The 24,665-nt window shown below is 41.1% G+C and overlaps 1 protein-coding gene across 8 annotated transcripts in view; it reads left to right on the top strand.

The window, feature by feature from the left end:
• ZC3H14 (zinc finger CCCH-type containing 14) overlaps positions 1-24,665 on the top strand; it is a gene marked incomplete at its 3' end in the record, with an annotated part of 45,328 nt that overhangs the window by 13,372 nt on the left and 7,291 nt on the right. For 7 of the 8 annotated variants that reach the window (XM_084792972.1, XM_084792968.1, XM_084792971.1 and 4 more), the window contains 4 exons: positions 498-658; positions 1,210-1,310; positions 4,541-4,696; positions 19,748-19,822. In XM_084792972.1, the coding sequence (XP_084649098.1) occupies positions 498-658; positions 1,210-1,310; positions 4,541-4,696; positions 19,748-19,822 (493 nt within the window). Of the gene's footprint in view, positions 1-497; positions 659-1,209; positions 1,311-4,540; positions 4,697-16,483; positions 17,134-19,747; positions 19,823-24,665 lie in introns of those variants that run through there. The other variant, XM_084792974.1, reaches the window with a different exon arrangement.

Below are 24,665 nucleotides of genomic sequence, written 5' to 3'. Positions count from 1 at the left end.
TTCGAGACAAGGTTTCTCTATGTAGCCTTGACTGTCCTGGACTCACTTTGTAGACCAGGCTGGCCTTGGACTCACAGTGATCCGCCTGCCTCTGCCTCCTAAGCATAACTCAATTTTAATAGTTCCCTAACAGAGCTGTGTGCAGCTGTTATAAAATAAATTTAAATTTCTTTTGTGTTAGTTACTTGAGGAGGTATTTTCATTTTTTGTTGTTGTTTTTTTATACAAGAAACCCAGTCCTTTGATTGATTTTTGGTTTTTCGAGACAGGGTTTCTCTGTGTAGCCTTGGCTGTCCTGAACTCACTTTGTAGACCAGGCTGGCCTCAAACCCATAGCAATCTGCCTGCCTCTGCCTCCCGAGTGCTGGGATTAAAGGTGTGTGCCACCACGCCAGCCACCCTTTGAATTTTTAAGATTGTCTTAAAATGAAAACAGATATTGTTGTGGTAGAACTTTGCTTTCAGTGCAAAGTAAGCTTAAATTTATTGCATTGTAGGACGAAAACTGTCGGAAGAGAAAGTTGCCTGTGGTGAGTTCAGTTGTTAAAGTAAAAAGATTTAGCCATGATGGAGAAGAGGAGGAGGAAGATGAGGATTATGGCTCCCGGGTAGGAAGCTTGTCCAGCAGCGTGTCAGTACCAGCAAAGCCTGAGAGGAGGTGGGTGATCATCGCTGTAAATGAGTCTAACCTTCTTGCTGCAGCTGCGGGGCTTTGTTTGGTTGTTCCTTTGGCAGTGCTGGGGAAGGAAGCAACCTGGGGCTGCATGCTACTGCTAGACAAATGCTCTGCCACTCAGCTCTGGCAGCATCACCTAGGCTTTGAAAGGTACACAGTAATGGAACAGGACTCGCTTAGTGGGCGTGAATTGCAGACCATTAGGAATTAATGAAGGAGAACATGTTAATACGGACTTGTTTGTCTTTTGGAGGTGGGGCTTCTCTGTGTAGCTTTGGCTGTTCTGGACTCACTTTGTAGACCAGGCTGGCCTCGAACTCCCCTACCTCTGTCTCCTCAAGCGTTGGGCACCACTGCATCCAGCAGAGTCATTTTTTAGAAAGCTGTAGGGTTCCAGTCTAATTGACATGTTCTAAAATCTGTAACTTATGTTTAAGACAGAAGCTACATCGTGCTGACATAATAGGTGGTTAGCATGTAAAGAACTGAAATTTAAAACATTTTAAAAATACCTTTTCTTAAAACTCTTTTAGACCTTCTCTTCCACCTTCTAAACAAGCTAACAAGAATCTAATTCTGAAGGCTATCTCTGAAGCTCAAGAGTCTGTAACAAAAACAACTAACTATTCTGCAGGTAATGGCAATGTAGTGTGGTTGTGCTGGTAAGCAATTGCTTCTTTAAGTTGATTTTTAAAGGTTCCTGTTATATCCCAAGAACAGAATGAAATTCTTCTAGAAGAATGGTTTAAAAAAATTTCACCAGTTTGAGAAATGGGCATGGAGTTCTTTGAGCATAGTAAAGTCTCATGTGTATAAATAGATAGTACCCACGAATTATAGAGTTTTGAAAAGAGTGAAAACCATTTAATTTAATTATATATATACTTATGTATAAAAGGAACAAAATTGGATGATAACAAGTTGCTGAAACTAGAGAAACTTTGTATTTTATTTTTTGCCATGCTGGTAGATTGAACTTACAGTGTTATGCATACTTGGAAAGCTGTGTTCCACTAAACCACATCCCTAGACCCAAGAAAGAAATGTAAACAGACCACCTCTTTCCTTGGCGAGACCTGGTAATGGTGCAGCGCAGAGAACCATGCTCTGTCCTAGCTTCAGTAGCAGCATGGATGTCATTACATGCCACACACTGAGGTGGCAGGTTTTTACAACAAAATTTTCTTGGAGAAAACATTCTAAAATCAAGTGTAAGTGTTGTTTTCTGTTGCTACTACATCCTGCTCAACTTTTCATCTGTTGGAGCCAGTGCAAAGTTTTGTTATACTAAGCTGATGGAGATGACTAGCTCTGAAATTATCTTCAAATTTGTACTGCGAATTTGATGGTCACCCTTGCAGCATTCTTCTAGTTGACCTTTGTCACACTTGACTGTTTCCTGCATCGAAGTAAACAATTTTTGGTACTTCCCTACCTTCTGTTTCTCCTCATCCCCATTTAACCTTGAAGATGATCACATAAAAGCTCTGACAGTTTGCCTGTTCACATTCACTCTTTTAATGTACCAGTGATGCTGCTTAGAGAAGAATTTTAAAGAATTTCCATGACTTTTTGTTTTGTTTTGTTTTGGTTTTTTTGTTTTGTTTTTCAAGAGAGTTTCTCTGTGTAGCCTTGGCTGTTCTGGACTTGCTTTGTACACTAGGCTGGTTTCCAACTTACAGCGATCCGCCTGCCTCTGCCTTCCAAGTGCTGGGATTAAAGGCGTGCACCGCCACCACCACCATCCAGCAATTTTTAAAAATTTTATGTTCACGAATATTTTGATTACGTGGAGGCCAGAAAAGAGCACTGCATCCCCTGGAACTGGAGTTACTGATGGTTGTGAGGTACCATGTGGGTGTAGGAATAGAATTGTGGTGCTCTGGAAGAGTAGCTATTACAAAATTAATATGCTTTCCCAATAAAGAATTATTTTAAAAAAGGACAGATTAATAAAGAATATATATGTATTAAAATATTTAATTATTTTATGTGTGAGTACTCTATCTGAATATGCACCTGTATGCCAGAAGAAGGGTTCAGACTCCAGTATAGATGGTTGTGAGCCACCATGTGGTTGCTTGGAATTGAACTCAGGACCTCTGGAAGAGTAGATAGTGCTCTTATCCACTGAGACATCTTTCCAGCCCCTCAATAAAGTATATTTTTATTGGTTCAGGACAATGCACAAAAGGGAGCAAACCTTGACAGAAAATTTTACCAGCTTTATAGCTATACCTTGGGCTTATACATTCCATATATGCTGTCAGGTCCCACCTCCAAGTCACAGTTTGAACAATCTAGAGACAGGAGACTACAAATCTGGCCATTTGGACAAATAGGAGGTTAACACAGCAAAAATATTGTCATGGTTACTTAGGTATACTAGTGCGTGCATGTGCGCACGTTTGTTCCCATCCCCCATAGTAGTAGTTGAGGGTCATTCTTCCCCATGGCAGAATTAAGCTTTTCCTTGGAAAATAACCAGGACTTGATGGCAGACTGGGGCTTAATGAAGGCTTTCCTGTAGGGACCTCTTCTCTACCCTGCCAGTGGGCCTAATGAGCAAGTTGTAAATCAAGGTCATCTCATTTTGTTATGGAAATAGAGCCTAATTGGCAGCATATTAGTGAACAAATCTTTTTGAGGGGTGTTTTGAGTTTTGTTTGTTGTTTGTTTGAAGCAAATTCTTACTGTGTAGCTCTGGCTGTCCTGGAACTCAGTGTGTAGACTAGGTTGGTACAGAGATCTGCCTGTCTCTGTCTCTCACATGTGACATGAGATTAAAGTTGTGTGCCACCATGCCCCACTCTTAGTGAACAGATTGTAATAGAAACATATTCTCAGCAAACCTAAATTTTGATTGTGTTAGAGCTATAAAAATTGTCCTTTCTACAGTTTCTGACAAGACTAGTTTGTATACTACTAAGTCTTTGTGCAGCTTATTTCCCAAGCTACTTTAGTAGATCCTTTATAATACCAGTTTATTGCACCCAGTTTCTCCTAGATCACAGCCAGTGCTCTTAACAGCTGTCTGTCCAGCTATTTCAGGAGTAGAGGATTGGGCTGTGGAGATGGCTCAGCAGTTAAGAAAGAGCACTGGGTGTTCTTGCAGAGAACCTGGGTTCCTTTCCAGTTCCCAAGGATTCAGCATTTTCTTCTGGCTTCCGCAGGCACCAGGTCTACACTAGTACACATACATACATGTGGGCAAAACGCATAATTCTAAAAAGACAGTTTAAAAAGTAGTTGGAGAGTCCCACATTTCAGGTGATAATGTTGAACCTGGTTCTACATGCCTGTAATCTTAGCACAGGGGAAAGAGAAGCAAGAGATTAAGACCATGATATTCAATGTAGTGAATTTGAGACTAGCCTGGCCTACAGCGAGACCTTGTCAGAAAAACATGTTTTAAAAATACGTTGGAACATTCATCCTTTGCCTACTTCCCTTAAGTTACAGTTTGAGTCACTGTAAGATGATGAATTACCGCATCTGGTTATTTCATGTTGTGTTGTAACATGGCATACAGTTTTAAATATATAATTTGTTGGTTTGTTCTGGGTTTTTGGAACAGGCTCTTACTATATAGTTCAGTCTGGTCCAGAACTCACTGCAGTCCTACTGCCTTAACCTCCTGACTGCCAAGATTCAAGCTTTACGTGCTGCTTACTCACAAGTAAGGCGAATAAGTTGAATGTCTTTCTCAGGAATATTGTAAGAAAAAACTAGTTTTTTTGTCTTGAACACCTTAACTGTTCTGAACCCAAGGATGGAATTCGTATTTTAATACATGTTGTTAACCATGGAGTTTTGAAGTGGTAACCATGGTTGTATTTTTGTTTCTTTTGCTTTTATATAAAGTTCCACAAAAACAAACACTTCCAGTTGCTCCCCGAACTCGAGCTTCTCAAGAAGAATTCCTAGCAGAGATGGTCCAGGGGCAGAGCCGGGCCCCCAGGGTAGGTCCCCCTGTTAAAGAGGACGAAGCCAAAGGAGATGGTGCTGAAAAAATTCAAGGTAAGAGCTAAAAGTTTCACTCTAACACTTTATCCATGGGATACTAAATTTTTCTTTTTTCATCTTTTCGAGCAAAGTTTCTAAATATTTTTGGATATGTTTTAATGGAATATTAGTTATACTACGAAGAAAACAATGAATTAGGTACTCAAAGAATGTGGTCTTATAGAGAACTCGGTGCTTTTCAGAAGCTTAAGGTTTTTTTCATTTTATTAATTTATTTACTTTACATCTCACCCTCAGCATCCCCTTCCTCCTCTCCTGCTACTCTCTCCCCATTCCTCTCCTTTCCTCCTCAGAGAAAGGGAGGCCTCCCATGGATGTCAACCTGCCTTGGCATATCAAGCTGCAGCAGGACTAGGGACATCTTCTGTTTAGACTAGACAATTTAGCCCAGTTAGGGGAAAGGGATCCGAAAGGCAGGCAATAGAGTCAGAGCCACCCCTGCTCCAGTTATTAGGGGACCCACATGATGACCAAGCTGTACATCTGTTATGGGGGGGGGGTAAGTCCATCCCATCCCATGCATGTTCTTTGGTTGGTGGTTCAGGTTCTGTGAGCCCCTATGGACCAAGGTTGGTTGGTTCTGTAGTTTTTTTGTTGTTGTTTGTTTTTTGTTTTTCAAGACAAGGTTTCTCTGTGTAGCCTTGGCTGTCCTGGACTCGCTTTGTAGACCAGGCTGGCCTTGAACTCACAGCAATCCGCCTGCCTCTGCCTCCCAGGCATGCGCTACCATGCCTGGCTTTCTTTCTTTCTTTCTTTCTTTCTTTCTTTCTTTCTTTTTAGACTTATTTATTTATTATGTATACAGTGCTCTGCCTACATGTACACCTGCAGGCCAGAAGAGGGCATCAGATCACATTATAGATAGTTATGAGCCACCATGTGGTTGCTGGGAGTTGAACTCAGGACCTCTGGAAGAGTAGTCAGTGCCCTTAACCTCTGAGCCATCTCTCCAGCCCGGATTCTGTTTTTCTTGTGGTGTCCTTGATGTCTATGATTCTTTTATTCCTTCATCCCCTCTTCCACAAGATTCCCCATGCTCCACCTAATGTTTGGCTGTGTGTCTTTGTATCCGTTTCTTTCAGCTGCTGAATGAAGCCTCTCAAAAAGCAGTTATTCTAGGCTCCAGTCTGTAAGCATAGCAGAGTGTCGTTAATATTGTCAAGGGTGGGCTCTCTCCCATGCCTTGTGTCAAGCTGGGCCAGGGATTGGTTGGCCATTCCCTCAATTTCTGTTCCATCTCTATCTCTGCGCCTCCTGTAGTGAGGACAGATTTTGAGTCAAAGGTTTTGTGGGTGGATTGTTGTCCCTGTCACTCCATTGGAGGCCATGCCTGGTTAGAGGAGGTGGCTACTTCTGGTTCTATATGCCATGTTTCCAAGTGTCGTAGCAGGGGTCACCCTCATAGATTCCTGGGAATTTCCCTTGTCCGAAATGTCTAGCTTGTCCTAGAGTTGCCTCCTTCACCGTCCCCCACCACACTGATTCCATGGCTCCCAGTTCTTTCTCCCTCAATCCTCCCGCTCCCTCTCCAGCTCAGTTCCCTCCCTCCATCTACTTCTAATGTCAGTTTTATTTCCCCTTCTGAGTGTAATTCAAATATCCTCCTTTGGGCCCTCCTTGTTACTTAACTTCTTTGGGTCTGTGGATTGTAGCATGGTTATCCTATACTTTATAGTTAATATCCACTTGTAAATTAGAGTACATACCTTGTGTGTCTTTCTGGGTCTGGATTACCTCATTCAAGATGATAGTTTCTAGTTCTGTCCATTTCATTATATCCTTGTTTAAATATCTGAGTAGTATTCCATTGTGTAAATATACCACATTTTCTTTATCAATTCTTCAGTTCAGAGACATCTAGGTTGTTTCCAGATTATGGCTATTACAAATAAAGCTGCTATGAACATAGTTGAGCAGATATCCTTGTGCTGTGGTGGAGCATCTTTCAGGTATATGCCCAGGAGTGGTGTGGCTGTGTCTTGAGGTAGATCTATCCCCAATTTTCTGAGAAACTTCTAAATTGATATCCTAAGTACTTGTACAAGTTTGCACTCCCACCAGCAATGGAGAAGTGTTCGCCTTACTCCACATTCTAGTCAGTGTGTGCTATCATTTGAGTTTTTGATCTTAGCCATTCTGACAGGTGTAAGATGGAATCTCAGAGTTACTTTGATCTACATTTCCCTGATAACTAGGCATGTTGAACATTTCTTTAAAATGCTTCCCAGCCATTTGAGATTGCTGTGTTGAGAATTCTCTGTTTAGCTCTGTCCCCTATTTTTAAACTTGGTTATTTGGTTTGTTGGTGTTTAATTTCTTGCGTTCTTTTTGTATATTTTGAATATTGGCCCTTGATCTGCTATAGGGTTAGTGAAGATCTTTTCCTAATCTCTAGACTGCTGTTTTGTCTTATTGATGATGTCCTTTGCCTTACAGAAGCTTTTCAGTTTCAGGAGGTCCCATTTATTAATTGTTGATCTTAGACCCTGAGCTGTTGGTATTTTGTTCAGGAAGTTGTCTCCTATGCCAATAAGTTCAAGGCTGTACTCAATTTTCTCTTCTAATGGATTTAGTGTATCCAGTTTTATATTGAGGTCTTTGATCCAGGACTTGAGTTTTGTACAGGGTGATAAATATGAATCTATTTGCATTCTTCTACATGGAATTCTTCTACATCAGACCAGCAATATTTGTTGAATATGCTATCTTTTTCCATTATATGGTTTTGGCTTCTTTGTCAAAAATACAGTGTTCATAGGTGTGCAGGCTTATTTCTGGGTCTTCAGTTCAATTCCATTGATCAGTCTGCTTGTTTTGATGTCAGTACCATATGGTTTTATTACTATTGCTCTGTAGAACAGCTTGGAATCAGGGATGGTGATTCCTCCAGAAGTTCTTTCATGGTACAGGATTTTTTTTCCCCACTATCTTGGGGTTTTTTGTTATCTATATGAAATTGAGTATTGCCATCCAAGGTTTGTAAAGAATCTTGTTGGAATTTGATGGGAATTGCATTGAATCTGTAGATTGCTTTTGTTAAGAAGGCCATTTTTGCCATGTTGATACCCAGAGTTGTTTTTTTAGTTATTATGGAAAAGCTTAATGTTCTCAAAAGTAGAGAGATTGCTAGTCAACTCCCTTGACTATATCATCCAGCCTTAATCATTAAAGACTTTGCTTGTTGTTAGAAAATTTGTACTTAAAGATGCATTAATTTCTATGTTCAATCTTTTTTGTTTATTCGTGTATTTAATGAGTGTAGGTATGAGGACATGCATGTAAAGGTCAGATTACAACCTGTGGAGGCTGTTTCTCTCTTTCCACTTGTGGGTTCCGGGACTCCAACTCTAGTGGTCTGGTTTGGCACCAAGTACCTTTACCTGCTAAACCATCTACCTCACTAGCCTTGTTTATATCTCTTTGTTGTCTCTACCCCAGTTCTTCCAACATAAAATCTTAAGTTTTCTTTACTTTTTCTCTCCTGGCATCCTTCCTCTGGTGCCCCTGGTTTGGCCTGGGTGCCTAACACACTGGGAAGTTATAGCTTTTAGCTAATTGTTCTCCCTCCTTTGTGTATTTTTATTTTTGCTACCTCCTTTTTTTCATCAGGAGAGACTGAAGTTTCTTCCATCACTTTTATCTACTATGATCAGAAATTAAAAAAAAAAAAAGCTAGGTTCTACCCACTTCTTTCAAAAAGAAATCTGTTGTTCATAGTATTTGTAATTTTGCTTTTCTCTGACCATGCAGTACAGTTTACTCTCACGTGTCCTCCCCTTCAGTAACTGATGTTAGGAAGATAGTTTTTTATTCTTTCTGAACTAAGAATTGTTCTAGGTTCTGTGAAATCTTTGATTTCATACATTCCTTCTGTCTCTTCCCTTAGCCTCATTAAATGCTAGAAAAGTTAAAATAACTTTTAAAGTGTCTAGGTACTATGATAGCAAAGAAAGCTATTATTAGAAGTATGGCAGAAGATCTGGGACCAGCATCTAAAAAGGTTCCTGTTGGCCAAAGATACAACCATTTCATCTTTATAAGGATGACAATTGCCTTAAAATAAACTCTTTAAATTCAGTCCTAAGAACAATCTAGCTACCAAAAACACCCACAAAAAATGAAAAGAAACTAATTGTTGATAATGACACTTTAACATTGTCTTGAAAACATGAGTAAAACTGAACATTTATATTGTTTTTCCTATAACTATGACTGGTGACCATATAATAGTAGTTGGTACTGTTTTTGTAAACAAATTTTATTTGAAACTAATTGTACCAATTCATGAATGAAAACTATTACGATATGAGTTGAGTAGTTGGAACAGATTGGATATTCTTCTAGAACAAAATAAAAAGTGCCAACTTCTGGTGTGGAAAATGAAGGAAGGTGGGGCTGCAGATGTGCCTCCATTTTGAACACTGATTGCTCTTCTAGAGGACCTAGGTTCAATGCAGGAATTGCTGCATGTGGTGGTGCACACCTTTAATCCTAGCACTTGGGAGGTAGAGGCAGTTGGGTCTCTGAGTTCAGGGCCAGACTGGTCTACAGAGTCAGTTCCAGGACAGCCAGGGCTATGTAATCTGTCTCAAGCTAAACAGATAAATAAGTAAATATGAACAGCAATTTAGCTACAGAAGCATCGCTAGAGTTTGAGGGTTTGTTTTTGAGAATTATTTCCGTATCTGGGTGTTTTGGCTGCATGCTCTTAGGTTCACCTCGTGCGTGCCTACTGCGTGTGGAGAAAAGAAGAGTTGTCAGATACAGATTTATGGATAGTTGTGAGCTGCCATGTGCATGCTGAGAACTGATCTCCCTTCTTAGCAGCTAGTGTTCCTAACTGCTGAGCTGCCCCACCCCACCCTACCCTACTCCCAAGGCTTTTAGAAAACATTCCCCTTTGTTAACATAACTTTTGTTTACTTGTTTTCTTCTCTTGCCTACTTAGTGAAGTTTTCACTCTTCCCCAAGCTGATCTACCTAGAGTGCCAAATGCTCTAGGATGGCAGGCCATCCCTGTTCTTGACTAACATCTGGACGCCTATCCTCCCTCTAAGACGTTTTAATTAAGCCAGGCGTGGCGGCTCGCGCCTTTAATCCCAGCACTCGGGAGGCAGAGGCTGGTGAATCGCTGTGAGTTGGAGGCCAGCCTGGTTTCCAATGTGAGTCCAGGACAGCCAAGGGTACACAGAGAAACCCTGTCTAAAAAAACAAAAAACAAACAAAAAGGTTTAATTAGAGGGCTGGAGAGAGATGGCTCAGAGGTTAAGACCTGCTCTCCCAAAGGTCCTGAGTTCAATTCCTGGCAACCACATGGTAGCTCACAACCATCTATATATAATGAGATCTGGTGCCTTCTTCTGGTGTGCAGGCATCCATGCGGGCCGAGCACTGTATGCAAAATAAGTAAATCTTTTTATTTTTCTTCTTTAGTTTTAATTAAGCCGGGCGTGGAAAAAAAAAAGAAGGCTTAATTAGTTTTTTGTTGTTGGTGGTTTGTTCTCTGTGCAATTAGTATTTACATTTTACTGTGATGGGCTTAAATAGTCATGTCACTCCCTTTGGGAACAGGTGTTACGTACATATATGGAAATCTGTGCTCTTCTGTGGGGGAAATACTTTTTGAAAGTTTTACTCTTCTCATTTTTATTCTCTGTCAGTGGCCTTCCTTTCTTTGGATTTTGTTTATGAGGTGAAGTTTCACTATTTGGCTCACATTGGAATACAAGTAGCTATGTAGCCTTCTGAGTGTTGACATTGTTGGTATCACTATACCCAGCTCTCTCTGGCTTTTACTTGTCCTACCTTACTCTCCAAAATTATTTCCTTAGCAGGTGTCCTTCATTTATGATTGAGTTACTTCAAAAAAGCCATTGTAAGTTGTAAAATAGCATTAAGTTAAGAATACATTTCAAGTACCTTATCTGCCTTTGTAGCTTAACAGCGTCTTCTGCTGTAGAGCATCAGTTGTTGGCTGTGTGATCCTATGACTAATTAGGAGCTATCACTTTTGCATCAATGCAGAAAATATAAAGGACCATCTTTTTTTTTTTTTTTTGATGAAAATTGTTTTGTTTTCACTTCCGCTGATTGTCATTGTGGTTCTTTTTTATTTTTATTTTTTATTATTAATTTATTCTTGTTACATCTCAATGGTTATCCCATCCCTTGTATCTTCCCATTCCTCCTTCCCTCCCATTTTCCCCTTATTCCCCTCCCCTATGACTGTTCCTGAGGGGGATTACCTCCCCCTGTATATGTTCATAGAGTATCAGGTCTCTTCTAGGTAACCTGCTGTCCTTCCTCTGAGTGCCACCAGATCTCCCCCTCCAGGGGAGATGGTCAAATGTGAGGCACCAGAGTACATGAGAAAATCATATCCCACTCTCCATTCAACTGTGGAGAATGTTCTGTCCATTGTCTAGATCTGGGTAGGGGTTTAAGGTTTACCGCCTGTATTGTCCTTGGCTGGTGCCTTAGTTTGAGCAGGGCCCCTGAGCCCAAATCTGCCTATCATAATGTTCTACTTGTAGGTTTCTAGGATCATCTGGATCCTTCTACTTTGCTATTCTCCCATGCTTCTCTCATCAAGAGTCTCAATGGGATGTCCTCCCCTCTGTCCCAGTTTCCTGGTAAGTGAAGGCTCTCATGGGACATGCCCCTTGGGCTAGTATGCAGATATAAGTGAGTATATACCATTTGAGTCTTTCTGCTTCTGGGTTAACTCACTCATTATGATCATTTCTAGCTCAATCCATTTGTTCACAGATTTCGGGGATTCCTTGTTTTTAATAGCTGAATAGTATTCCATAATGTATATGTACCACAGTTTGTTTATCCATTCTTCTATTGAGGGACACTTAGGCTGTTTCCATGATCTGGCTATTATGAATAAGGCTGCTATGAACATAGTTCAGCAAATTTTCTTGTTGTGTGCTGGAGCATCTTCTGGATATATTCCAGGGAGTGGAATAGCTGGGTCTTGAGGAAGCCTTATTCCCAGTTTTCTGAGATAGCACCAGATAGATTTCCAAAGTGGCTGTACTAGTTTGCATTCCCACCAGCAATGAAGGATTGTTCCTCTCTCCCCACATCCTCGCTAGCATGTAGTGTCACTTGAATTTTTGATTTTAGCCATTCTGATGGGTGTTAAGATGGAATCTTAGAGTTGTTTTGATTTGCATTTCCCTGATGACTAAGGAGGTTGAGCATTCCTTTAAGTGTTTCTCAGCCATTTGATATTCCTGTGTTGAGAATTCTCTGTTTAGTTCCAAGCCCCATTTCTCAATGGGTTATTTGGTTTGGTGGTGTTTAATTTCTTGAGTTCTTTATATATTTTGGATATTAGACCATAAAGGACCATCTTTATCTTCAGTATATATACTAAACATCTTCTTAAATATATTTTTTGTGGTTTTTCTTTTTTTTAAAATATATTTTATTAATTTATTCATATTACTTCTCAATCATTATCCCATCTCTTGTATCCTTCCATTCCTCCCTCCCTCCCATTTTCCTCTTACTCCCCTCCCTTATGACTGTGAGTGAGGGGGACCTCCTCCCCCTGTATATGCTCATAGGGTATCAAATCTCTTCTTGGTAGCCTGATATCCTTCCTCTGAGCGTTACCAGGTCTCCCCATCCAGGGATGTGGTCAAATATGTGGCACCAGAGTTCATGTGAAAGTCAGTCCCCACTCTCCTCTCAACGGTGGAGAATGTCTGTCCATTTGCTAGATCTGGGTAGGGGTTCGAAATTTCCTGCACGTATTGTCTTTGGCTGGTGCCATAGTTTGAGCAGGACCCCAGGGCCCAGATCTGCCCATCATAATGTTCTTCTTGTAGGTTTCTAGGACTCTCTGGATCCTTCTATTTCCCCATTCTCCCTTTCTTCTCTCACCTAAAGTCCCAGTAGGAAGTCTTCCCCTCTGTCCCACTTTCCTGGTAAGTGAAGACTTTTATGGGACATGCCCCTTGGGCTAGTGTCCAGATATAAGTGAATATATACCATTTGACTCTTTCTGCTTCTGGGTTAACTCACTCATTATGATCCTTTCTAGTTCCATCAGTTTGTCCACAAATTTCGAGAATTCCTTGTTTTTTTGAAACAGGGTTTCTCTGTGTAGCCTTGGCTGTCCTAGACTTGCTTTGTAGACCAGGCTGGCCTCAAACGCACAGCTATCCTGCCTCTGCCTCCCAAGTGCTGGGATTAAAGGCGTGCACTACCATGCCTGGCACTTCCTCTTCTTTTAAATAGCGTACTGATTTTACTTTGTATTACCTATATACTAATAAATGTCGGATTGTCCACTGCAAGATGGTTGGTCTACCAGGGGCCATACCTTTAAAAGAAAAGTGACTCTCCTTAGAAACCATTAACTTGTCAGTAGCTCTTCCAGGGCTTGTGAACCACTTCCTATTGTTTCAGGAATAGTGATTGGAGGCAGGCAACCAGAGCAGCCCTATGAGTTCATGAGTGCAGCTATCCTGACATGTCCAGAAAACTTTTGTTTTGGACTTCTGTCTTTAGACTATGTAGAATTTACCAAACTTCTTACCTCTGCTATTGCTGCTCTGCTCTAAGCCACTGTCTATGACTTGCCTAGATTATTGGGACAGTGGGCCTCTGAATCTGTGCACTTCCAACCCTGGCTTCTTTTTCATTCTTTTTAAAAAATTTTAAATACTAAATTAAAATTCTATCATTTCTTTTTCTTTTAAGCAGAAATCACACTGCTCCTCCACTCAGAACCCCCAGGTGGTCCCTATTACACTCCTGGTAACTACTGGTGGCTTCCCTGGTCTCATCAGCTACGTCCCTGTCCCGTCTCTCTGGTACTCAGTTCCCCCTAGACCACTGTGCCTCTTTTCTACTTCCACATCGTCATTCTCGTCACCCCTCCCAACCTCTACCCCCCAAAATTCCCTTTTCTCCAGCAGATATGTGGAAACTGTGCCGTAGTTTATTTTTGAAGTCTGTCCTCAGGAAGTTTATTTGAGGCTTTCTGTGTGATGTCTGCAGCTAATATTTGTTCATATATTTCTATTTGGGTTTGTTGAAACCGTATGTTATGATCCTTTCCTGTGCCCCCCATCCTTAAATCAGTGATCATATTTTAACTGTATAGTATCTGTGGTAAGCAAGCCAGCTTTTTTGCTTTTGTTTCTTTCACTCATTTTTCCTACTTTGTTTCTTGAAGGTAAGCATTGAAAAGGTTTATATTAATGTAGCATTATACAGTTTCACATCCATAAACGTTTGAAACTTGAAGTGATATTCTGTGTATGCTATGTATATAATGCATATATGTATAAATCAGTAATTATACTGCATGGAGTTCTGTAACTTTTTGCTCCATTTAACAGGTCATAGAGACAAGTACAATAACAGTGATTATAACATTATGGTGTTAAATCCAAGCCTTGCCCCTTACTAGCTGATACAAACTTTTCTTTGTCCTAATTCCCTAATAGGTCTAACAGTAGTCTTACTTACTTCAATATTATTCTAAAGAATGTGTTAAAATATACATGTTCTCTCTATTGATGGATTTTTTTCATGGGATTCTTTGGATGGGTCTTTTTAAGTTTTGCACGTAAAATTGATACGGAGCACCACAAGCAATGAGGAGTCATCTGCTGTGCTGTTGAGTATCTTGTTTCTGTGTGACTTGTTCTGTTAGACCACTGTCCTGTTGTCTTCTGGATAGTTTGGTGCCCTCTAGTGAACCAACTGGTTTGCAGACAGTGATTAATAAAGATACACAGTTTTTGTTTTTAAAGATTGATTTATTACTGTGTGTACAGTGCTTTGCCTGCATGTACACCTGCAGTCCAGAAAAGGGCATCAGATCACATTATAGGTGGTGGTGAGCCACCATGTTATTGCAGGGAATTCAGGACCTCTGGAAGAGCAGACAGTCCCCTTAACCTCTGAGCCATCTCTAGTCCTGGATATGCTATTCTTAATATTGACTCTGGATACATGTTATGTGATCTTAAATTCTATTTGAATTCAGAGCCTTATGGGTATTGTACACTGTCTTCTGTTTGAATTAATATTTTTAAAAAATTAGATTAATTTGTAGGTAAATGATAGGGACATTTATAAAGATTGTTTATATGTATGTTCTAGTAGCCTTTTTCCTTCTTATTTTGGACAGGGCGTGGAGGATTGGGTTTTTTGGTTCTGTTTTTTGAAACAGTTTATTTGTGTAGCACTGGCTGTCCTGGAACTCACTCTGTAGACCAGGTCTGCCTTGAACTCCGATCCTCCTGCCTCTGCCTCCCAAGTGCTGGGATGAAAGGTGTGGGCCACACCACCTGATTCTTTATTTTTTTTTTTTTTGTATGATGATCTGTAAATATCTGACTAGCAAACCAAAAGCTATAATTTTTTTTGTTCTCTTTGTGTCGTTAGATAGGGTCTCCTATACCCTAGGCTGGTTCAGTTTACTTAATACTCAGTGCTAACCTTGAGCTTCTTGATCCTTCTTCCCAAGTGCTCTCATTACAGACCGTGTGTCGTCATGCCCAGCAAAAGCTGCATTTTTTTTTTTAAATAAAGAATTATTGCCAGGTATAGTGGTACACGCCTTTAATTTCAGCACTCAGGAGGCAGAGGCAGGCAGATCGCTTTGAGTTCAAGGTCAGCCTGGTCTACAAAGCAAGCCCAGGACAGCCAAGGCTAACACAGAGAAAACTCTTTTAAAAAAGGATTGTTCTTCTGGGCTACGGAGCTAGCTCACCATGCACCTATAATCATGGGACTGAGAAGAGATAGGAGAATCCCAGGGCCTTGCTAACCAGTTAATCTGGCTGAATCAGTAGACTCGGGGTTCATTGAGAGACACTGTCTCAAATAAATGAGGTAAAGAAGTGACTGGGGAGTAACAGCTGGTGTGGACTTCTATCCTGCGCATACATGCAGACACAGGATAAGTCTTTTTAGGAGGCTGTGGTGAATCCTGTCTGGTTTTTTGTTGTTGTTGTTGTTGTTGGGTTTTATTTATTTATTTATTGCCTCCTTATAAATTGTATAGCTTACCTGGGGAGTAAACCAAAGTGAAAACTCTTCCTAGATCTGTCCCCCACTTTGCTATCCACCTAACTTTGGGGTTTGTTGTTGTTGTTGTTGTTGTTGTTGTTGTTGTTGTTGTTTTCAAGACCAATTTATGTTGCCCCAAATATTGTTAGATATGCGGCCCTGTACTGACCTGGTCAACCTCCTAGGGTGCTCAGGAGTGAATCTAGATTCTCAGTGCACCAGTCTGGTTCTCTACCAATAAGCTGCATTATGCAACATCATTTTACGTTAGTGTGCAGGTGGAGTTCATTATTGTGTAATTTTGGTTTTTCAAGACAGGGTCTGTCTGTGTAGCCTTGACTGTCTTGGACTCACTTTGTAGACCAGGCTGGCCTTGAACTCACAGCAATCCACCTGCCTCTGCCTCCCGAGTGCTGGGATTAAAGGTGTGCGCCACCATGCCCAGCTTTGTGTACATTTTTAAAAAAGGTTCATCTGATCCTGAGTCCAGTTGCCTTCCCTGCCCTCTCCCTACAGATAGTGCCAACGCGGCTCTATCATCCACTGCTATCAGAGGATGAAATTTAAAACAAAGCAACTCAATCTGAAGCTCCAAAATTATATTTTAGTGGACAACAGGGTGAATATATTTCTTTAATTTATGGAATTCCCAACATATGATGTAAATAATAGAAAGTTCTTTGGGCATCATGTGTGTCTGCTCAGCCAATCAGAAGTGAGGATTATTTTGTATGTCATAATAGAGTTTATTTGAGAGGAGCTGATGACTGGACTTACAGGACACAGCGCTGGTTCCAGTGCTCTTCACTGTAGAAGAGAAAACTGGTCTGCTGTGCTTCACTTTTTACAGTACAGACTCTTGGTTTAGAATGGTGTCACCTTACTTTTTCAGTTGGAGGTTTTAAAATGTTTTCATTAGCACTTTTAAAGGTGACAGTATTGGTGGTTGCTTTGACTTTCGATGGAATCATTTAATGGGCTGTGAAATGCCAGGAATTTTCTGAAAATGTCTTCAAGGTTTTCGCCACCAGTTCTCCTCTCCCCAGAGCCGGCTGACTTAGGCTCTCTGACAAGTGCTTCTTGTTCACTAAATGAGCTGGGCAACATTTCCCACCTTCTGAGGAAAATAGCAACTGATATCAATGAAATTAAAGGAATGAAAGCAGCTATTTTGACAGTGGAGGCAAACATTTTTGACTTGAACGTTAGAATGTCCCAGAATGAAGCAAAAATTTCATCTTTAGAGGTTAAAATGAATGAATATTCAACATCAACATCTGAATGCAACAGACAGTTGGAAGATTTTCAAGAGAGAATAGAGTTTGAAACGCAGTCAGAGACTACCGATGTAAAAATAATTGGCTTCCTAACAAATGTTGAGAAAGGTAAACCGTATGTTTTAGGTACTACTCCTTTGATCTTTCCACACTATGACTAGCCCTGGTTTAGAGGCAGATCAGCATAGAAAAAGAAATTGAGGTTTTCGTTGCTTGGGCTCTGTATAATTCAGTTCGAAGTCTATCAAAATTCAGTGGCGCTCTAATGTGTTTTCTTGCTATTTTGAGGTACTGGCAACAATATAGCATGCTAGGCTAGGTAAGAATTCAGTTATAACCTTAGATGTTTTGAGGGGCCCAGCTGTGTTGGCACACCTTTAATATCAGCAGCATTCAGGAGGTAGACACAGGTAGGTATCTGAGTTTAAGGTTAGCCTGGTACGTGTAACAAGTTCCAGGCCAGCCAGGCCCACATAGTGAGGTCCTGGCTTCAAAAAAGGTGGAGAGTATTTTGTTTTGGGCCAGGGTTTGGTTAAGTTACCCTTGATGGTTTCAAATTTGTGTCCTTTGGGTGGGGCTTGGGGCAGAGATTTGAAAACGGTGAATGGGCTTTAAGATAAAGTAATACTCGAGAGGAAATGATTCTCTTTCAAGTATTTCTGTGATGTTATTTTGCTATAAAATTACTTAATTTTATTACTGGTTCTGTAACTTAAAACATGTTAATAGGTTGTTCAACAGGAATACAGCTTAAGCAGGTGGTCTGTAAATTAAGGTCTATTCTCCATGATTGTTTTTGCCATGGTAATTTTCAAAGGAATTTACCCTCATTTGTACATATCAGTCTGGAAAAATGAAACATAAGTAATACCTTCATAAAGAACAGCTGGTAAAATGTTAACTTGAGTATACCTTTTAAAGTGTAAAAACATCTTTCAGTGATGTGCTTGGAAAAACTTTGCCATCTTCTTGTTTGCATTGTGTAAGCAAAGCGTGTCCTTGTGGAGCTACACATCCTAGATACACTAAACACCAGTGTGCAGTTGACTGGCTGATAACTGCACTGTTTGGACCCATGCCAATTTAATCTTCGTACTGTAGTTTGATGCTTTTGTTCTAAATTAAGCAGAGCAAGGGTTACAATTTCAGTGAAATGTCACATCCTTTGTCATAATTCATGTAGCTTGGAAGGAGAGACAAGATCAGTTCATTGGGTTTTGTTTCGCATTAGCTATTAAGAATATTAGTATGGGAGCTCTAGAGGCGGCACTGACGGTTAGAGCACTGGCTGCTCGTTCAGAGGACCTGGCTTCGGTTCCCAGCACCATGTGGCAGCTCATAGCTGTCTGTAGCCCCAGTTCCAGGGAATCCAACACCCTCTTCTGGCCTCAATGGGTACCAGGCACACATGCAGTGAACATACGTTCTTAGAAACACTCACACTTAGAAAATAAAATAATGTAACAAAAAAAAAGAAGAAGAAGAAGAAAAAGAATTTTAGTATGATGTGAATGTGAGGCTATATGGTTGGGACATGTCATCACTGGTCACCAGGATTGACTCAGCTCATCTTGCTGGCTAGGCAGGTAGGGGTTCCTTTCCTCACTTCTCCATGTTGGAGTCCTACCAGAGCTGCATACTCAGTTGAAGAGAACAACCTCACTTGCTAGAACTCGCCAAACAAGGGCTCAAGAATACAGTGAACTAGTATTATGAACTTAATGTTGGAAATATGTGTTAGGAGCTATTTTAGAAGTAAAAAGTACTTTCCTGATCAACTTAAAGAAAACTAGATTTATAGATCTAAGTGGTTACATCAGCTGTTCTCAGCCTGTGGATTGTGACCCCTTTGATTGTTGAACAACCCTTTTGGGTTGCCTACGACCATTGGCAATTACATTACAATTCATAAAAGTAGCAAGATTACGTTTATAACAAAGCAAGGAAAATAAATTATGGTTAGGGTCATCACAGCATAAGGAAGTGTATTAAAGGGTGACAGACAGCATTAGGAAGGCTGAGAACCAGTGCTTTACATTCACACCATACCACGTGGTGACAGGATACTCCCTAAGATGACGTCATTAGGCAAAGTCCACGTGCAGGGATGGAGGCACTGAGTGTGGAGACACTGTTGAGCAGCTGAGCATTATTCTGAAGCTCACGGGCAGTCTGGTGTGCAGCCGGTGGAGGGTCTGGGTGCAGAGTTCTGAGCATCATCCTTGGTCCATTGTTTGTTTAGCATCTGTCCAAGCTAGTTTGTCTTTTAGGAATTTCATGACAGGGTAATTGTGGAATATATTTGGGTTTTGGTTTAAGTTCCCACAGGTTTAGCTATTTTTAAAGATCAGGACATCGTGGGGGAGGGGAGGCGGTGTGAGGTAAGTAGTGACGAGAGTTCAAAAAACAGACTTCCCATACCTATTGTGTGTGTGTCTGCTAAAGGCCCCGTGGCCACACATGACCAACTCCTATTTATTCCACCCTTTCCTTTCCTGCAATCCAAGAAAACTGGCCACCACGAGGGACTTCGCTGCCTTTTTTGGTTTAACAAAAACAACAGTTTGTTTAACAGAGGTATATTTGAAGACTGCAGTGTTAGCACATTGTGTTGTAGGAGCTTTACTTGTAGGACTTTCAGATGAATTCAAAGAGTAATTTCTGAGAAACAAATGTTGATATTTCCATTAAGCTTAGTGAAGTTTTAAAACTTGTATTCTAGGAACTCAACAGAGGCAACTGTTATCCCGACTGCAAATCGATCCAGTAATGGTAGAAACAATGGAGATGAGTCCAGGTGGGTAATGTTTACATAATCACTGAGTGTGGCAGTTTTCTGTTGCTGCTCTCATTGCTTACTCCGCATCAGTGGCATGTCTCTCTTAGATCCTGCCCTAAGATAGTACAATTAGATTGATGAAAAGATTTTAGGGCCAGGATGTAAGATCTGCATTTCCTCCATGTGTGTTGGTTGGTTTTTGTTTTTGTTTGTTTTGTCTTGTTCATAAACTTTCTTTTCCCCATGCCTTTCCTCCTTGTCTCTTAGCTGCTCACTTTTCTTGCTGTGAAGACAGCTTAGAGTCCCTCATCCACCTTTTCCCCACGGTCACCTTCACGGCAGCGTGTGTCCTTCGCTCACCTCCTCCCACTTTCGCTGCTTCACCATCCCTTCAGCACCAGCTCCTCCTCCCCAGTGTGTTGGCCTCACTTTCCAGTCTTGTCCTACAGCTCTGTCAGGCAGGTCTACTCACCATATAGATCCACATTCCATGGCTGCTTCAGGGTGGGAGTGGGGTCCTTGTTATCTATGTCTTTGGTTCCCCAATCCCTCCTAGCTTAATAAATGCAGGAAACAATTAGATACCTGAAACTTTCTGTTTCAGTTTTATTATGTGGCCCACGCTGACTTACAGCTTGCTGTCCTCTATGTTCATGTCCAAGTGTTGGCATGTGCTGCCATACTTCTTGGGTTTCCCGTGAAGCTGCTCTTTGTTGCCAGCTCTGGTCCTTGATTCCTATCTCTACTTTCCACTTTCTAAATCTTCTCCCCACACTACCCCCCAGAATGCCGCAGTTTGTTTCCCTAGGTCTCTGTCTCAACATGTGCTTTTGCCTCTAGATCAATCTCAGATCCTAACCATTTGAACGAGATGGAGTTACTGTCCTCCTGCCTCTCCTGCCTGAGCGCTAAGACGCCCTGACCTCGGCTTTGCTTCATCTTGCAACATTGCACATAGGAGTCTTGTTTTAGTGTGGAGGCCGAAGTCCGTGCCCTGTTGTACCCACGCCATCCTCTCCTGTGCCTTCTGCTGTTGTTACCTTCATTGCACGGTTCACCTTAAGCATTAGGTAGTTCTGTGAGATTTATGAGTGGGCACAGTCTTTATTCTGTCAGCTTTTTTATTCTGCTTTTTTCATGTTCCTTTGATTTTTTTTTTTTTAAACATACTGATTTTGTTTCATGTTTGTAATAATTTCTTACGGCTTTGAGGATGTTAAATGATGGCTTTGACGTTTTCCTTTTTCCTCCTTGGTCTTGTTTTCTCGGAGTTGTTGGTTTCGAGTTTCATGTTAGTGGTTTTTCACATTCATTTTCTTGCTTATCTGTTTTAAAAGAGAATCAGTACGACATTGATTTGGTATTCTGGGTTCTGGAGTTGGGACTTGTAGGTTAGACTTTGTTTTTGAGTATGCATCCTGGGTAGAGAACAGTTTGTCTGTCAGACTAGTTTGGGAGCACCCTGAGTAGCTTTGCCAATGAAGGTCTTCCAAAGTATAGCCTGCTCATCAGCGTTCAGGACCGTGGAGGGACTGTGACATTATTACACAGTGTCTGCTTCATGCCTCTTCCTATTTCACTATTGAATTATTTGACTGTTGCTGGCATTTCTGGAATTTATTGAGAGTCTAAAGCCATACTTTGTCTAAGGAAAAGAACCTACAAAATGGGTAAAGGTTTTCAGGAAAGCTGCCCTTTTTTGTTCTGTTTTGTTTTTGTTTTTTGTTTTGTTTTTTTTTTTCTTCTTCTTTTGTTTTTCAAGACAGGGTTTCTCTGTGCAGCCTTGGCTGTCCCGGACTCGCTTTGTAGACCAGGCTGGCCTTGAACTCACGGCAATCCACCTGCCTCTGCCTCCCGAGTGCTGGGATTAAAGGCATGCGCCACTACCGACTGGCTATGAAAGCTGCCTTTTAAACAAATTTCTCTCTGTTTTGTTGTGGTACCTTTCTGTGATAGAGAGGGATGGGTCATCCCTGACTCACCAGCAGTGATGGACAGGAGAGTACACAGTCATTTTAAAGTCTTCACTGTTGTGGTGGGGATGGGTACAGTACAGTTCCAAACAGGGAAAATAGGTGCATGGACTTAAGCTTTAGGTTCATTGGTTTTGGGTTTTTGTTTTTGGTATTTTGGTTCTTTGGTTTTGGTTTGGTTTGGTTTTGGTTTTTGAGACAGGGTTTCCTTGTGTAACCATGGCTATCCTAGACTTGCTGGCCCTGAACTCACCTTGATCCGCCCGCCTCTGCCTCCCGAGTGCTGGGATTAAAGCCGTGTGCCATCACGCCCAGCGGTTCATTGGTTTTGAAGTGAACCCTCTAGCACACCTCTCTTTTGCTCTTCCCAGGGTCCTTTCTGTTGCTAGTTCTCAGTCTTTGGAGAACCTTGTGGTCTAACTTAGATTGCTTTATTATTGTCTTAGAATCAGTTTCTTATCCTCCTCCTTCTCCTCTTTCTCCTTCTCCTCTTCTAACTTTGAAAATAAGGTTGTTCTTTTGCAGTTTTCTTTGTGTGTAGTAAAATTCTTTGTTGCCAATTTTGTAAGTCTCTGTCCAGACTCCCTGTAACTGTCCTTTCTGCAGGGATTCATTGTCACCCAGCAACATCAAGTTTCTTACTCCATTTGTGTATGTGTGGCATGCATAGGTGAGGCTTGTTTCCCTGTGTGTGGGTTCACAGCAGTGTGTGTGCATGTGCATGTGGAGGCCTAAGGTTGATGTCAGGAGTCCTCCATCACTCACTCCACCTTACTCACTGAGGCAGGGTCGAACCCAGAGCTTGCTGATGAGGCTGGTTTTGCTCTGGGATACCTGTCCCTGCATTCTGAAGCTGAAATTACAGGTGGGTCACCACTACTACCTGATAATACATGGCTTCTGGGGATCCAAGCTACACTCATCATGCCTGGCTCAGCAAGCACTTGAGCCACTAGTGGATCAGTCCCTCGGGCCTGAAATCTGGTTCCAGTGCACACTTCCCTAAACTTGATAGTCTGTGACAATTGCATTCCTGTGTTTCTTTCAGCTTTTTAACGTTTTGCTCTCATTGCCTTTCATTTTCTTTTGCCAGCCCTTCTCCCCTGATGCTCTCTAAATAGCTAACTTTTCCTATGTTTTCTTCTCGATATTTTTTTGTCTGTTCTGTGCCCTGCTGAGGTTTGAACTGGAGACAGCAGCAATATCACAGAAACCACCAGTGGTAGGAAGGGAATGTAGCATTCCTTGATCAAGTCCTGGGCTCTGCTGGAGGCAGCCAGTGACTCTTGTCATTGAAGGGCCTCAGTGACATTGGAGGAAAACTGCTAAGTGGGCTTCTTTGGCAGGAGTGGGGAGTGGCAAGAGAGTGGTACCCAGCAGCAGTTGATCACAGTTGGAATACGTACCACAACACTGCTGCTCTTAGCTACCTCTCTTCTCTCCAGAGGGTCACATTGCAAATTTTTACCTTCTTTCTAAATGAGGAGAAACCGTATAGTATTTTAAACTAAAGAAATCTAAAATTAAAATTTTTGTATTGGCTCCTCTTCCCTGTACATCCTACTTTCACCTCGTCTCTTTCTTCCGTCCATTTTGCCTTCCCTGTCTGTGGTTACAGTGGCTGCCCCTGTGAAGCCCTGGTAGTTTGATGGGAGTATGTAGCATGTACTTTTTCTTTTTCGTGTGTTGAAAGGATAAAGGGAATAAATTTTATGTCTGTCTTTCTGTCTATCTACCCATCTAACCTATCTAATCTTAATCTGTCTGTCTGTCTATCTATAGAGACTGGGTTTGTCTTTGTAGGCGTGGCTGATCTGGAACTCACAGACATCCTCCTGCCTCTGCCTCCTGAGTGCCTGAACTAAAGGTGTATATAACCATGCCCCACATGGGAAGAGAATATTCTCTTTTTTTTTTTTCTCCCTAGGAAACGGTTGATTGTGTTACTTCCTACTTAGGAACCTCCAAATAGACCAGACCAGAATCCAAAATATTTAGACACATGATTTTTACATTTCCTTCGTCTTACCATCCCCCTCTCACACCATCACATGATCTGTCTAGTCATTCCACATTCTTCACCTTTCTCGGTGTTTTGTGAGGGCCCCTTTCTTGCTCCATGTGTTTGCTTTGCCTGCACTGGCTCCCTTACTCATTTTACTCCTTTACACTCTCATCTTCAGCTGGCGTTTCTTTGACTGTTCAGCGAGAGGAGATACCTCATGTTCTACCAACCTCTTTTCTGGGCTTTGCTGTTTTAGAGTTGTATCTAAATGTCTGAGTTTCTTTTCCTTTTTATCTGCATACTTAGAACAGTCCTTAGTTACTCAGGAAATAAATATTCAGTGAGCTAATAGCCCAAATTTTGGTCTACTTATTTGTTGTCTTTAAAAGAACCAGTTAATTCTTGTCAGTTGATCGCATACTGATATTCATATCCACTCTGAACTCAGTTTTTGCTACATTTTGTGAAGTAGACACCATACAGATAATGTAGATAACTTGAGCTTGTGTGGCTTCCACTGAAGGTTAGTGTGACATACATTCATCTTAAAATTCCCTTTCAAAATAGCTTTCTATGTGTAGCTAGCTACGTAGAAATTATGCTGACTGAATTCTTATCAGGCAGTGTTTTCTGTAAATATCACTGAAAAATGAACAGAACTCATTTTGGAAAAGTGGTTCAGCAGTTTTTGAATCATAATTTTAGGAAACACTAAGATTCTTCTTTCTGATTTTGAAAAAAAAAAAGTAATTGTTGTCCTTTTACTGTGTTGTTAATATCCCAACAGATGTGATACAGGAAAGCCTTTCTCTGCTGTAGGCAAAGAAAGTCATTTGTAATGTGCCATGTGTGGAAGGACTAGCTGAGTTCTCTGAAGAGATAT

Source organism: Acomys minous (assembly GCF_964271855.1).
Source record: "Acomys minous genome assembly, chromosome: 8".
NCBI lineage: Eukaryota > Metazoa > Chordata > Mammalia > Rodentia > Muridae > Acomys > Acomys minous.
Note: the sequence above shows the minus strand (reverse complement) of the source record. Positions and strands in the feature narration are given on the sequence as shown.